Source organism: Spermophilus citellus, assembly GCF_964194105.1.
Source record: "Spermophilus citellus genome assembly, chromosome: 17".
Lineage (NCBI taxonomy): Eukaryota > Metazoa > Chordata > Mammalia > Rodentia > Sciuridae > Spermophilus > Spermophilus citellus.
In genome coordinates, this window is record NC_138199.1 from 25629655 (window position 1) to 25643771 (window position 14117).

The following is a 14117-nucleotide window of genomic DNA, read 5'->3' on the forward strand; positions in this document are numbered from 1 at the left end:
GCAGGGCAGAGGCCTGGTTTGGGGTGACATTCAGGAGAACGGGGTGCTCCCAAGTCCCAGACTCTCCCTCTAGGGCTGATATTTGTGCCCTCCCCTCCTCATCTTGTCACCTGGGCATAATGGGGCTTTACCCAGAAAAGCAGGTCTCTGTGTCTCTGAGCCCTGCCCACTGGTGAGACAGACTGCTTTGCTAAGCTGGAAAGCATAGAAGAGTTGGGAAGTTCACTGCTAAGACCAGCACACGATCTACAGAGACTCAGAAACACAAGACAATTTAAACCCAAGCCTTTTAGCATGGAAGAGAAATAGGATTCAGCCAGTCAAGCCTCCTTATTTGATAAAGAACAAGATACTGTGATAGCGTGGAATGGGAGCAAGAAAGCACAGAGCTGAGCAAACTCAGCTCTGACTCCCAGCCCCTTGCTGCAGCCATAGCCTTGTGCTCAACAACTCACCACGTCCACCCAGAACCAGCAGTATGCCAGGGGTCAAGGCTTCCTGCAAATCATCCAGCTGAAAACCCAGCCTCTCAGACTGAGGCCAACTTTCAACATGGCTCTTGTAACTACTATTTGCTACCTACTCCCCTCCTTCCCTGCTCGCAGAATCCATGTTTTTTTGGCAGGCAGTGATTGAAGATTCTTGAATCTCAGGGAAGGTGGGACTTTGTACCAGTTCAAGAAGAAAGTCCTCCTAGTAATCTCACCTCTGTTTGCAGAACACTTCCTTTCCCAGCTCCCCTTGGAGTGACTATGTGACCCAATTCCCTCTGAAGAGAAACTAATGCCTGCTGGAAGGCTCTGCTCCTATCTACTCCCTTTGACTGAGGTGAGAGAGTGTGCTGCTTGGCACTCTGGGCAGTCTCACAGCCATCAGGTGAAAGAGGGAAGTGGAAAAGCCAATACGCTGAGACTATGGGAGCAGGAAGATGGAGTCTGGCTCCTTACCTGCATTGTTTGAGCATGTGAACAGAATGTTTGTGGTTGGCTTTCTCTTGCAGATGAAAGCATTTCTGACCCAAATTTATGCAACAGTTTGGCTCCAGTAGGTTGAAATAAGATCACAGCTTTTTTTTTTTCTTGTCACTTTACTGTGGACAGTATATGGACAGGAAACATGTAAGAAATTCCTGAAATATAAAGGCCTATGACCCTATCCAGTCAAGCTGGATAATATCAAGTTGTAACCATTATCAGATTATTTCTGGGAACTCTTGCATATGCAGCTTTGCTCAGGTTCAGGGAGGATCCAGCCTTTAAAACTCATTCAATTGCAAGTTAAACTTCAAACTAACTTAATTTAAAAGGAGAATTTATTGACTTACAAAATGAAAGTCCTAAGGGTTTCATCTGGCTCTAGGCAAAGGCTAAATTGTAGGGACTCAATGATATGAGTTCAGTCTGTCTCTCCCTCCATCCTGCCCTCCCCTCCCAACCCCCTGTTCCGCTTTCCTTCTGGGCTTTCACTAAGGTTCAAGGTGAACATGAGTGTGCTACCTGGTTCTCTGTACCTGGCCCCACCTGCTGCTGACTGCAGGGCAGAGAGCTTCCCATAACCACTTAGTGAGACTCCCTCAGTTGTTAGCTAATGGCTTCTAGCCATGATTTAGGCTCATGTTTACAAGCTACTTGGGAGACCCATGAATTTGCAGGTTGTCACTTAAACTGCTGAGCAACAAGGCATCCATGACAACTAGGCAGACACTGCACCTGGGAAATCCCCACACAGCCACTGTGAATCATTGTTAACATATCTTCCTTGGCCACTCAGCTACTCTGACAGGCAAGGTGCCCCATAATGTGGCAGAGAGCAGATACATTAGTACAGAAATTCACAATGGGAGTGAAGAGAGACATCTAAAATCACTGATTCTTTTCCCTTATTAAAAAAATATTTAATCGACACAATTGTATTTACTGGGTACTGTGTGATATTTCTGTACATGTTTAAAATGTTTAATGATCACATCAGGGTAATTGGCATGTCATCACCTCAAACATTTATCATTTATTTGTATTGGGAACATTCAAATTCCTCTCTAGGATTTGTAGCTCCTTTGTAGAGCACATGCTTAGCGTGCACAAGATCCTGAGTTCAATTCTCAGCACCAAAAACAAAAATTCTTTCAACTAGCTATTTTGAAATATTCATCTAATTATCAACCACTAATATTCTGTACTATAGAACATTAGTAGCTATTCCTCTTACCCAAGTATACCCGATACCTGTTAATATTCTCTCTCCACTCCCCACTTTCTCAGACTCTGTTAAGCACTATTCTGTTTCCTATTCCTGTGAGATCCATGTTTTAGCTTCCACCTATAAATGAGATTTTTTTAAAAAGTAGGTTTAATGGAAAAGAACAAGCACAAGTACATCAAGCTTATGCAAACAAAATCAGAGTCATTTAGTATCAGGCAAAAGTCATTTCAAATATCAATATTTTTTTGCAGAAAAAGGGTATCATTTGCAATAAAAATATAATATGTGGTGGACACAGTAGCACATGCCTGTAATCCTAGCTACCCAGGAGGCTGAAACAGGAGGATAGCAAGTTTGAGGCCATCCTGGGCAACTCAGTGAGACCCTGTCTCAAGATGAAAAGGGCTGCAGATGTAGCTCAGTGATAGAGCACCCTTGGGTTTAATCCCCAGGACTAAAAAGGAAGTAAGGAAAGAAAAAAAGTAAGGGGATGAGAAAAGATATATCTTGGAATTGGCTATCCATCACAAGAAAGCAGGAATAACTATATTCAATCAGACAAAATAGACTTTAGAACCAAAAAAAAAAATGATTCTAGAGATAAAGAGGGACATATTATAATGAAAAAGGGTCAATACATCAGGAAGATAAAATAATTATAAATATATATGCACCTAGTAATAGCACTAAAAGAGCCACTCACTCTCATGGCAGGGTTCAGTTCCTCACAGGGTGTCCAACTGAGGGCCTCAGATCCTGGCTAGGTGTCACAGGCTTCTCCATAAATTGGTTCACAACATGGTAGCTTACTTCCCCCAGTATGAAGGAGCCAAGAACAAGAGCATCCAAACCAGAAAACAGTCTTTTTATAACCCAATTTCAGAAGGGACACCTTATCGCCTCTGCTTTTTTTTTTTTAATTGGTTATAAGGCATCAATAAATCCCACCCACCACACTCAAAGGTTGAGAATTTCATAAGGGAGGTAGGAATGATGGAGGTCATCTTGGAGACTTCCCTCCACAGTGCCAGTTAATCTCTTTCCTCACAGTGTTGATCACAGTGTGCACATGTACTGACTTACAGATTTATTTGTTGTATCTCCCTATCAAACTATAAGCTCCATGGTGGTCGAGACAGTATCAATTTTGTTTATCACAGTGTGCCCAAATTAGAGCACAGGGTCTGGCATGATAAGCACTCACCAAATATAAGTTGAATCAGTGGATTTATAAATATTTACTTTGAACACAGAAAATACCTGGTAGCTTAGGTAAGAAAGTGAAGAGTGGTTTTATTTATTTATTTTGCAGATCTGAGGATTGAACCCAGTACCTTGTGCATGCTAAGCAGGCACTCTATCACTGAGAGATACCTGAAGTAGTTATTTCTTTATATATATTTACTTTTTAGTTGTAACTGGACACAATATCTTTATTTTATTTATTATTTTATGTGTCCTGAGGATCGAACCCAGGGCCTTGCATGTGCTAGGCGAGTGCTCTACCGCTGAGCCACAATTCCAGCCCCTGTAGTGGTTATTTCTGAGGCATGGGTATAGGGTTAGAGAGGAGAAAGCCTTTTCTATTCCCCTCTTATCCCTTTGTACCATCTGAATCTATAACCAATGGACCAAGTGTTATTTTTGCAATCAAAACTTTTTTATGGCACTGGGGATTTAATCCAGGGTGGTCTACCACTGAGCTGCATCCCTAGTAGTCACATATTTTCTTTTTCTTTTTTTAAATTTTAAGATAGGGTGTCAAGTTGCCAAGGCTGGACTTGAACTTGTGATCCTCCTGCCTCAGCCTCCAAAGTCACTGGGATTACAGGCATGTGCCACCAAGCCTGGTTTACAATCAAAACATTAAAACAACTGGACCTTAAAGTCATAAATAAAAGACAAATGAAAAATTGTAAAAAATACTTATAACATATGCAATAGGTTGTTTTCCATAATCTTTAAGGAGGCCTTACAAATTGTCAAAAGAGAGCTGGGGTTGTAGAATGCTCACCTAGCATGTGTGAGGCACTGGGTTCGATCCTCAGCACCACATAAAAATAAAATAAAGATATTGTATCCACCTAAAACTAAAAAATAAACATTTTTTAGAAAATCATCAAATGAAGATCAACCCACCAAAAAAAGAGCAAGAGCCATATACAATTCTCAAAAGAAAAAATACAAATGACCAGTAAGCAAAGGATGAATGTTCACCTGTATGAGTAATCAAAGAAAAGCAATAAACAAAACAAATCCAAGATATAAATGCAGAGGTTTTTTGTTTATTTATTTTGATACTAGGAATTGAACCCAGGGGTACTTAACCACTGAACCACATCCCCAGACCTTTTTTATATTTTATTTAGAGACAGGATCTTGGTTGAGTTGGTAGGTACCTCGCTCAGTTGCTGAGGCTGGCTTTGAACTTACGATCCTCTTGCTTCAGCCTCCCAGGCTGCTGAGATTACAGGCTTGTTCCACTGTACACTGCAAATACTGTTTTATTGGCAGGGATGAAAAGGCTCAATAGAACAGGCATGGGTGGGTGTGGGTAGGAAGGAACTTAGGTCTGCTTGTCCACCCTTTGCACCCACTGTTCCCCTCCTAAGAATTATCTAATAATTGGCTAACATACTGAGATGTTACAGCACCAGAAACCCTGAAAATATCCATGTTAAAGAATTTATTAAATGTGATTATATTCTATGAAAATGATTAAAATAATATTGTACACGTGCTGTGGTTTGAATATTTTTTATCGCAACCAAAACTCATGTTGGGACTTAGTCCTCAGTGTAATGATGTTGGGAAGTGGTGGGACTTTTAAAGAGGCTTTTGGGTCATGATGGATCCACTTTCATAGAGGGATTAATGTTGTCTTGTGGGAGAGCGTTCTTGCTCTCACAGGACTGGATTAATTCTCATAAGAGTGGGTTGTTACAAAGCAGGTTTGTCCCTCATGTCTCTCTCTGTCTCATGTAGCCACTTGCTCTTCTGCTTTCTGCAATGAGTTAAAACACCATGAGGCTTTCACTATATACAGTAGCCCAGTCTTGAACTTCCCAGCCTCCAGAACTGTGAGCCCAAACCTATTTTCTTTGTAGTCCCAGTATTCTGTGATAGCAGCAGAAAACACTATAAGACAACAAGTATATTTATTGATAATGCAAAACATGTTCACCACATTGCTTAGTGAAAAAACAAGTTATAAATAATACCAACAACCAATCACTTAAACGTAGAACAAAATTATATTTTTACCTATAGAGAAATGTCTGACATATTTTACAATAAAATGTTAACATTGGTTATCACTGGTGGTGAGATTATGGAAAATGTTATCACTTTCTGCTTATCTATATTTTGAATTTTTTCTACAATAGATTGTAGTACTTGTATAATAAAAAAGGAAAATAAAAAGTTTTTTTAATGTTCTATTGTAAGAGTTAGTTTTTTTCAAGTTTTGTTTTTAAATTTGTCACAGGGTTTGGCTTTCTGGGCTCCAGGCTGGAATATGTGGCGGGTTTCCTGCTTAGGGAATTGTGTGTTTTCCAGGTTGCCTAAGAGGCACTGGGAATTTGGAACAAACAGGAGTGGCCTGCTTCTCATGGAGCCTGGACAGTGGGCCTGGGTCACACACAGCCCCGGATGCTGAGCCCCACACACCAGCCCTGCTGCACTAAGCAAAGTGTCCAGTCCTGTGGAGCACTGTAATGAGAGCCTCATTGTCCTTGCTATTTACCCAGATCCATCCTTTTCTTCTCCCTGTGGCTCACTCAGTAAGAGTAGCCATGTGACACAGGTCTAGTCAATCAGAGTCTGCCATTCCCCCACTACAGTGATTGGTCCTGGGTTGGATATGTGACCCCAGAGAGCCCAATGAAACTCAGTCTCAGGATTTTTGCTCCAACTCTGGAGAAAGAGAAGTTTGCTCTCTGTTGGGGTTGCTGCAGAAAGAAACAAGCAGCCCACCCATGTTTTGTCCCCTGTTTCTGTCACTAACAACCCAAAGAGGTCTAACTAATTAGTGAGCTAGGAGTCCAGTGCCATGCAAGGCCCAGAGCTGTGATTGTGACTGCACACCATTTCTGTCTTGCAGCACCTGCAGCCCAGTAAGCTCCAGGCTTCCTCCTCCTGGTTGACCTTGCCTGTAGTCTCCTCACCAACCCAGCCAGCCAGCCAGCCAGCCAGCCAGCCCTCTGGATCTTTCCATCTACAAGTCCCTGGAGATGTTGTGAACTCCTCCACACAAGCCCCTCATTGGCAGAACAGCAAGATGTTGAACTCATGTTCCCCCCAAATATTTGGCTTCAACTTTCAAACTTCTTCATGTCTCTCATTGTAGCTTAAATTTTGTATAAACTTTGCATTCTCTACCGGTATGTTCTAACATTTAAAGAATGTTTTTCTCCCATGACTTCTGGAAACTAGACCCTTAGCAAATACATTACTTGCCAAAGTTTTCTCCTGTTCCTTGGGTTTGCCTTTTCACTCTGTTAATAGTATCTTTTGATGCACAAATTTTTAAATTTTGAGGAAATCCAATTTTTGTAGCTCTTCTTGCATGTGTTTTCAGTGTCCTAAGAAACCATTATCAAATCCAAGTTCATGAAAACCTACTCCTACTGCCCTGGGAGAATGGAAAAGGACAGACTAGGAAAGAGAAAGAGATGGCGAGTCAAGACAGGACAAGAGGACAAAGCAGGAGGGGAAATAAATAGGACGCAAGAGGTAACTGAAGGGGTAGCTCACCAAGAGCCCAGAGGCTGGTGCTGGGATGAAGCAGAGACAGGAGACAGGAGCCCCTCACCCACCCCACTGTGACACCCATGGAGGATAATGATCCTCAGAGGGTGACAGAACAGAGCATCTGGCTGACTGCTCTCAGCTCCTGGGAAAACCATTGGTTCCATTCCTCACCTCAAAACAACAGATGTTAGTGTTTCCAGGTAAAATGTTGTGGGGCTGGGGATGTGGCTCAAGTGGTAGCACGCTCGCCTGGCATGCGTGCAGCCCGGGTTCGATCCTCAGCACCACATACAAACAAAGATGTTGTGTCTGCCGAAAACTAAAAAAATAAATATTAAAAAATTCTCTCTCTCTCTCTCTCTCTCTCTCTCTCTCTTTAAAAAAAAAATGTTGCAGTGGTCAAGCTCATGAATTCAGAAAGCGACCATCAGTGTTCAAATCTTAGGTCAATTTAATCTGCACTGTGACACTTTAATAGAATACCACATATGGTCATTTATAATGAGCAGAGATTTCTTTGGCTCACAGTTCTGGAGGCTGGGATATGTCCAAGCTGGAAGAGTGGCATCTGGGGAGGGCCTTCCTGCAGTGTCATAACACTGTGATAGTGCCACAGGAATGAGATCAAGAAGGAGAGCCAGAGGGAAGGAGGGCGAAGCCATTGTTTATGACTCCCTACTCCCAGGATAACAATGTTAATCCATCCATTCATGAGGGCATAGCCCTCGTGGCCTAATTACTTCTTAGAGGCCCCCCTCTCGATTCTCAACACTGTTGTATCTGGAGACTGATTTTCCTTACATGTGAACTTTGGGGATCTGCATGATCTACTATGAACAAGCATGTGGTGGACAAGTGACTTCACCTCTCTGAGCCTCCGAGACCCCAGAAAAACCACCAAAGGAGGAAAACCTCAGGATGTAGCTAGCCGATTCTGTATGCCAAATATCAAATACTGTATATTGTGGGGATCTAGGAGCAGGTACCTGATTTATCTAATGACACATTTCCTAATTCTTTGCATATTTAGATTAATTACAAAGAGGGTTTGTGCATTTGTAAATAGAAACCCCACGAGGCCCTGTGTAGCCCAGACTTTCTCCCAGCCCCGGATGGGAAGCTGAGGGCGAAGGCCACACTATTGGTTTGACCTGAGCATGGCCAAGCTGGGCTTGGCCTGGGGCCGACTCGGGCAGGAAACATTTTCTGCCAGGAGTCCCAGACCCTTTGTGTCTGGGGCTACTGGGACAGGGGCTGCTGGACTGTGACTCTGTGAAGAGCCAAAGCAGGTCCTCCTGCTTTGTGATGTGAACCATCTTACAGCTCCAGGGTGTCTCAGAGGGAAGGCGACTTGCTCAGGATTTCACATGTTTCTGGTGAGGCAGCCCCAGCCTGGCCCTGGCTCCCTAGCTCCATGGCTCCGTGGCTCCCTGGCTCTGTGGCTCCCTGGCTCCCTGGCTCCGGCTCTCAGCCCCACCTCACAGAAGACCAAGGTCTAGGTCCAGGAGCTTGGGAGTCTTGAGATGCCTGGTGTCAGCCTCTGACCCCAGCTAGAGAGCCACATCCCCTGTTTGGCCACAGGGTGTGGGCTGTAGCACCTCCTTGGGGAGAAGCTGGCATTGTGTTCTCAATGGCCAGTTATGGAAAAATCTCACACAGGGAGCTGAGTAAACAGAGACGGGGGCTGCCACCATGGAAACAGCCGGGTGGAGGTGGCATTGGAGTCTAGTGGAAAGAGGCTGCAGCTTGGCCCAGGCTCACCTAGGAGCAGGGATCTGCCAGCACTGAACCAGGGTCCCTGAGGGGTGGCCCAAGGAGACCTGAAGCTCAGCAGTCCCCCAGGGTCACACAGCACGTCAGGGTCAGGATCCAGGGCAACACACAGGTCTCTGGTCTCTTGGTCCTCTAGCTTCTCTGCTAGATAGGCCAGCAGAGAAACAGCAGGCATTTTATTGTTGTTGTTTGTTTGTTTAACTATCATTTGAAGAGGCTTCAGAGACAACCCTCATCTTTTGTCTTCCAGGTGATGACCTTGATTGATGCCCAAAGCACAGAACCCTTGATATCCAGGTGAGATGGAAGGTGCTTTCTGAGTCTGCTCTGTGCTGTCTAGTTAAAACTTTGCAAAATCTCCAGAAAGATGTTACCACCTGGGAGACCTGTCACCCAATGGGTAAGCACACAAGGCTATTATCAGCACACGGAGGGATTAGCACATGGGAGGTAGTAGAGTTAGATTCAGTGGAAGCCAGGCTTGGTGGCATACGCCTATAATCCCAGCTACTTGGGAGGCTGAGACAGGAGCTGCACAAGTTCGAGGCCAACTTGGGTAACTTAGAGAGCCCTGTCCCAAAATAAATTTTTTAAAAAAATGTAGCTCAGTGATAAAGCCCTTGCATATGTGAGGCCCTGGATTTGTTCCCCAGCATTGCAAAAAAAAAAAAAAAATTTTTTTTTTCAGTAGATAAGGCTTCTGACACTCTCCCAGTACTAAGGACAGCTTTGCTGAAGTGAATGACGCCTCATATTGAGCATGGAAGTGCAGAGAGGCAAGCTGTGCTGTAATACGCTCCCTCATGTGAGATAGGAGCAGTCCAGCCCCTGAGCCACATCAAGGCTTGGGCATGAGGTCAGCTTCTCTTGGGAAGCGACCACTTCCTCTTTCTAAGAATGAGGATCAAATAGCATTTCCCTCAAGAAGCTCCTGGCCACCAGGAGGGACTTGTCCTCTCGGGCCACAAGCCCTCCCCGATCCCCTCGTCAACTTGGGCTGCTGTGTGTCCCCCGCACACCCTATGCCATAAGCCTCCTCTCTGAGGGCTGTGTACCTGCTGCTCCACCTCAGGGACTGGTACTGGGTACTCAGTGGCCTCTGCCCTTCCTTTGTGGGGCCTTATTTAGAACTCATGAACGGGGATCTCTGACCTGATTGTTCCCTGCCTGAAGCCACCATGTTCCTGTTGCTCAGCACCTGGACTCTCTGTGGTGGCGAGTCCCCGCCTCTGGCCTTAGAGCACAGGCGTTCATGTGGCCATCTGGAACAGTACAGAGCCTGGTGTGGGAAAAGACCTGACCCCTTGAGGGCCCAATATGAGACTCAAGTTAGAGGTTGATAAAATGATTGGCAAAGAGAACCTCCTTCCCCTGGGGTGACCACTGAAGTGTGCTGTGAAATGGAGCTGCTGGCAGCCATTTTACCACTATGAAGGAAGAACCCCCCTGAAAACAGAGCCCAAACTCAGAGACAAGTTCTCAGACACAATTTTTTGGTTTTAGTTCAGTTTTGGTTTTTGCGGTACTGGGGATTTAACCCAAGGGTACTCTATTATTGAACCACATCCCCAGCCCTTTTCATTTATTTGAGACAGAGTCTCTCCTAAGTTTCCCAGGGCAGCCTCACATTCGCAATCCTTCTGCCTCAGCCTTCTGAGGAGCTGTGATCGTAGGTGCACATCCCCACACCTAGTTTCTAAGACATAATTTGAGAACTCTTTTCAGCCATTTCTGAAGCCACCCATCCCCTGGAGCTTTCATTGAATTGAGCCTGTGATTTCCCATCTGTGCTTCAGTCTGTTTGAACTGGGCAATAGAAAGGGGACTGACTGTCCATGTCAAGCTCAGACTCTGCTGGACCCGGGGAGGGGAGCTCCCTTTTCTCTGGAAGATCTCAGGGGTGAGCTGGCTTCCTGCTGGTCTCTGTTACTCCCTCCTCACTTAGACCTTCTGAAACACTAAGGGGCCAAGGGCTCCAAGGAGGTGGTCCAGGGAAGGTGCTCGCTGGGCAGAGGTGTGGCAGCTGGGAGCTAGGGCCACTGGGCTGTGGGCTCAGGGATCCTGGCTGCTCTGGAGGTGGCCCGAGCACAGCTGGGAGGTTTCCTGAGACCCTGAACTCAGTGAGACTCAAAGAGCTAGTGACACTTCCTTGTCCATCCCGTTGTATTGGCAGGGTCACTGACGTCACAGGCTACAGGGACTGCCCAGGGCCCAGTCACCCAGCAGGTTCTGTCTGCTCAGGATCCTGAGGAAACAAGTGAGGCTCTGTTCCTACCCTGCCTCACCCGGAACCCCCCTCCCAGCCACAGCAGGCTCAGGATCCTCTGCAGAAGGTTCCTTTAGGGCACAAGTTTCTGCCTAAAACACTGGGCACTCAGTGGCTTTTGTCCTTCCTTTGGAATTCCTAAGGGCCTGGAACTGGAGGGAAAGCACCTCAGAGGCCACCTATACATCCCCACCACCTGCCCCTGTGCAAGACAGGAGACCGAGGCCCAGAGGGGCTGGTGTCTACGGGAATTTGCGTAGCAGGTTGTGGTCCTGGGTGTGGACAGGAATGGGAACCTCCTGACTCCCAGGCCAGGTTTTGCCTAAGTGTGGGCATCTGGGGACATGAAGAGAAGCTGCCCAGAGGGAAAGCGGAGGACCATGAGTCATCTGGGTATCTGTCTGAACACGTTGGTGTGTCTGTCCCTGGGCAGGGTGGGGGTCTGAATGTTCTGTAGCCCCCATTCCCATTTCCATGGAGCAGGATATGCCCAAGAGGCAGGACACACCCAGGGACAGAGGTCAGCAGGGGCCAGTGGAGAGCAGAGCTCATGACCCCTTCAGGGGATCTAGGCTCCTGTCCCCAGCAGCATGGTCAAGGTGATGGTGCATGGGCAGCCTTTCCTCCTCTATACCTCACCTTCTTCTGTCCCTCCAGGTCCCCCCGTTGAGTTTGTTGGGCCTCTGCCGGGCGGAGGTGCATTCTAAATGAGAAGCCAAGGCAAGGAGTGTGCTGGTGGAGTCATGGTAGACAGGGATGAAGGGGTGTGGGTCGGCATGGAGCAAGGGCACCCCGCACCCACCTAGGGTCACAGTGAAGCCAGGTAAATTCCCCACAGTGGACAGGTGCTCCTCCAGCCATCCACACAGGCCCCGCTCTGGAGAGGCCACACTCCAGCCCTGCAGCCCGCAGCCCCCTCCAGAGGAAAGACCATACCTCTCCTCCACAGCTAAAGGGCAGGACAGGAAGTTCCCAGGTAGGGATGTTTGCCTCTGGGACTTTGGGTTTTATTGTGACCTGTCCTTGTTCAGCTGCAGAGGCACAGAGGTACCCGGTAGCTTTCTCCTTGATGCCGGGGACTGCAGGTCCAGGCTGGCTGAGGTTGACTGACACGCGGTTCCTCATGCAGTGACCATGGGCGGGGCAGGCCATACTGTCCCAACTTGGCTTCTAGTGGGTACCTTACTCTTCAACCCTGGGGCTGATGTTGCAAGGTAAACTTACTGAGATCTGGCCAGGCCTGGAGTTAGAGGGGAAGAACCAGAGCAGATTCAGCCCAGGAGACCAAAGGATGGACATATATGACCTGGGGCAGGGCTAGGAAAATTGTCCCAACACCTCCTGCAGCAAGCACCAGCTTCCTCTGGGCTGGAGCTGGAGCTCAGTAATAGAGCTTGCCCAGCAAACGTGAGACCTGAGGTTCTGTTCCCAGGACCCAAAAAAAAAAAAAAAAAGAATTTTAAATTAAGTACCACTGTAGAATTTCTTTAAGGATATAAGCAAACCAGGAGGCTGGACAAAAAGCCTTAGGGGCCAAGGTCTCAAGATGACTCATCTTGACTGGGCTTATCCTCAGGTCTCTGCAACCCCACCTGGCCTCCACCTTTGTTGTTTAATCAAAAATGCTGCTGGCTCTGGAGTCATGTGGTTTCACTCCAGACCTGAGTGAACTTGGGGTAGGCGAGATCATCCACTGTCTGAAGACACAGGCGGGTCTGTTGTAGCAAAAAAAGAGCATTCGTTCATAAAGCCAGTGATTAATCCCTGAGTTGCAGGGGAGCTGTGCTCTCTCTTCCTTTCTTTGTTCTCCCTGGGAGCCCTCTGCTGGGTGGCCCTTGTCTGTTGGCTCCCCTCCAGCAGTGGCCTCCAGCGGAGTTAATGGCACCTCTGGCAGTTCTGATTCAAATACAGCACCAATGTTTACAAGGTCGGAGCATAAGGCAGAAACCAGGGTGGGCAACATGACCTTGAAGGCTTCCAGGACAGGAAGGGACAAGATGCCATTGTCTGCCAGTGGGTCCAGCCTCACTGGCTTTCCTGCCAGGTGGGAGTCCAGCAGCAACTCCACGTGAGATCATTGCTACATCCTGGGGTCTTTGGAGATGCTCAGGGCAGCAGAATCATGGCTGTGTCCACTCATTCATTGGGTGTGGAATCACCCACAGCATTGATACCTATCCTTCCTCCTGGTCTACTAAGAGTGCAGAGATGAATATGGAAAGTCCTGCGATGTCTCTGTGAGATCACAGCTGATATTGATTGGGTACATCACAGGTGCCATATATGGTGCTAAGGGCCTATATCCCTGGCAGTGCATTCAGATAAAAGAAGCCAACAACTCAGATCCCAGTGGCCTTAAATAAAGGTATTTAAAATCATCTCTCAGAACAAGAAGTTTGGAGGTTGGTAATTTTAATCTTTCTGTAGCTTAGCAATGTCCCCCATCCTCTGGCTCACCCAATCTTATGTGTGCTTCACATCTTCAAGCTGGATGCCTTATGGCCACAAAACAGCTGCAGCAGCCTCCAAGCATCATAAACTTTCACAGGCAGGAAGGAGGAAAAGCAAAGGCTTCATCTTCTATATTTTATTCAGTAAACCCATGGCAAATTTCCCCTGATACCTCATTGGCCAGAGCTGTGTGACATGGACATTCTTAACTGCCAGGAAGGTTGGAAAAGCCAGGATCTAGCAAAGAGGATGGGCATTTAACTTAGACTACTCATGATTCATGCCCTGGGCTTGGGCACTTTGCTACCTGGAACAAATTCAGATCTTTGTTAGTCAAAGGTGTGTGTGTGTGTGTGTGTGTGTGTGTGAGAGAGAGAGAGAGAGAGAGAGAGAGAGAGAGAGAGAGAGAGAGATCTGTTGGGTGGGCTGTTGCTCAGTGATTGAGCACTTGCCTAGGATGTATGATGCCCGGGGTTCAATCCCCAGTACTGGGGGGAAAAAACTTTACAATAGTCCACTGAAGTGGGGCCTATTATTATTTCCATTATAATGCAACTCAGCTGAGATTCAGAGACATTTAGTAATATTCTCAAGATCATGAAGCTAGTAGCTAATTGGGATTTGACCCCAGAACTGTCTCCTGTCTCCGAAGTGCATGCTCTTAAGTACACTA

At 46.6% G+C, this 14117-nt stretch overlaps 1 protein-coding gene across 3 annotated transcripts in view; it reads left to right on the forward strand.

Moving 5' to 3' along the window:
* Positions 1-14117, forward strand: part of ZZEF1 (zinc finger ZZ-type and EF-hand domain containing 1) — a 152737-nt gene that overhangs the window by 116629 nt on the left and 21991 nt on the right. For 2 of the 3 annotated variants that reach the window (XM_081270830.1, XM_081270833.1), the window contains one exon: positions 6305-6583. In XM_081270830.1, coding sequence (XP_081126956.1) covers positions 6305-6550 — 246 coding nt within the window. In that variant the 3' untranslated portion in view covers positions 6551-6583. Of the gene's footprint in view, positions 1-6304; positions 6584-8977; positions 9025-14117 lie in introns of those variants that run through there. The other variant, XM_081270831.1, reaches the window with a different exon arrangement.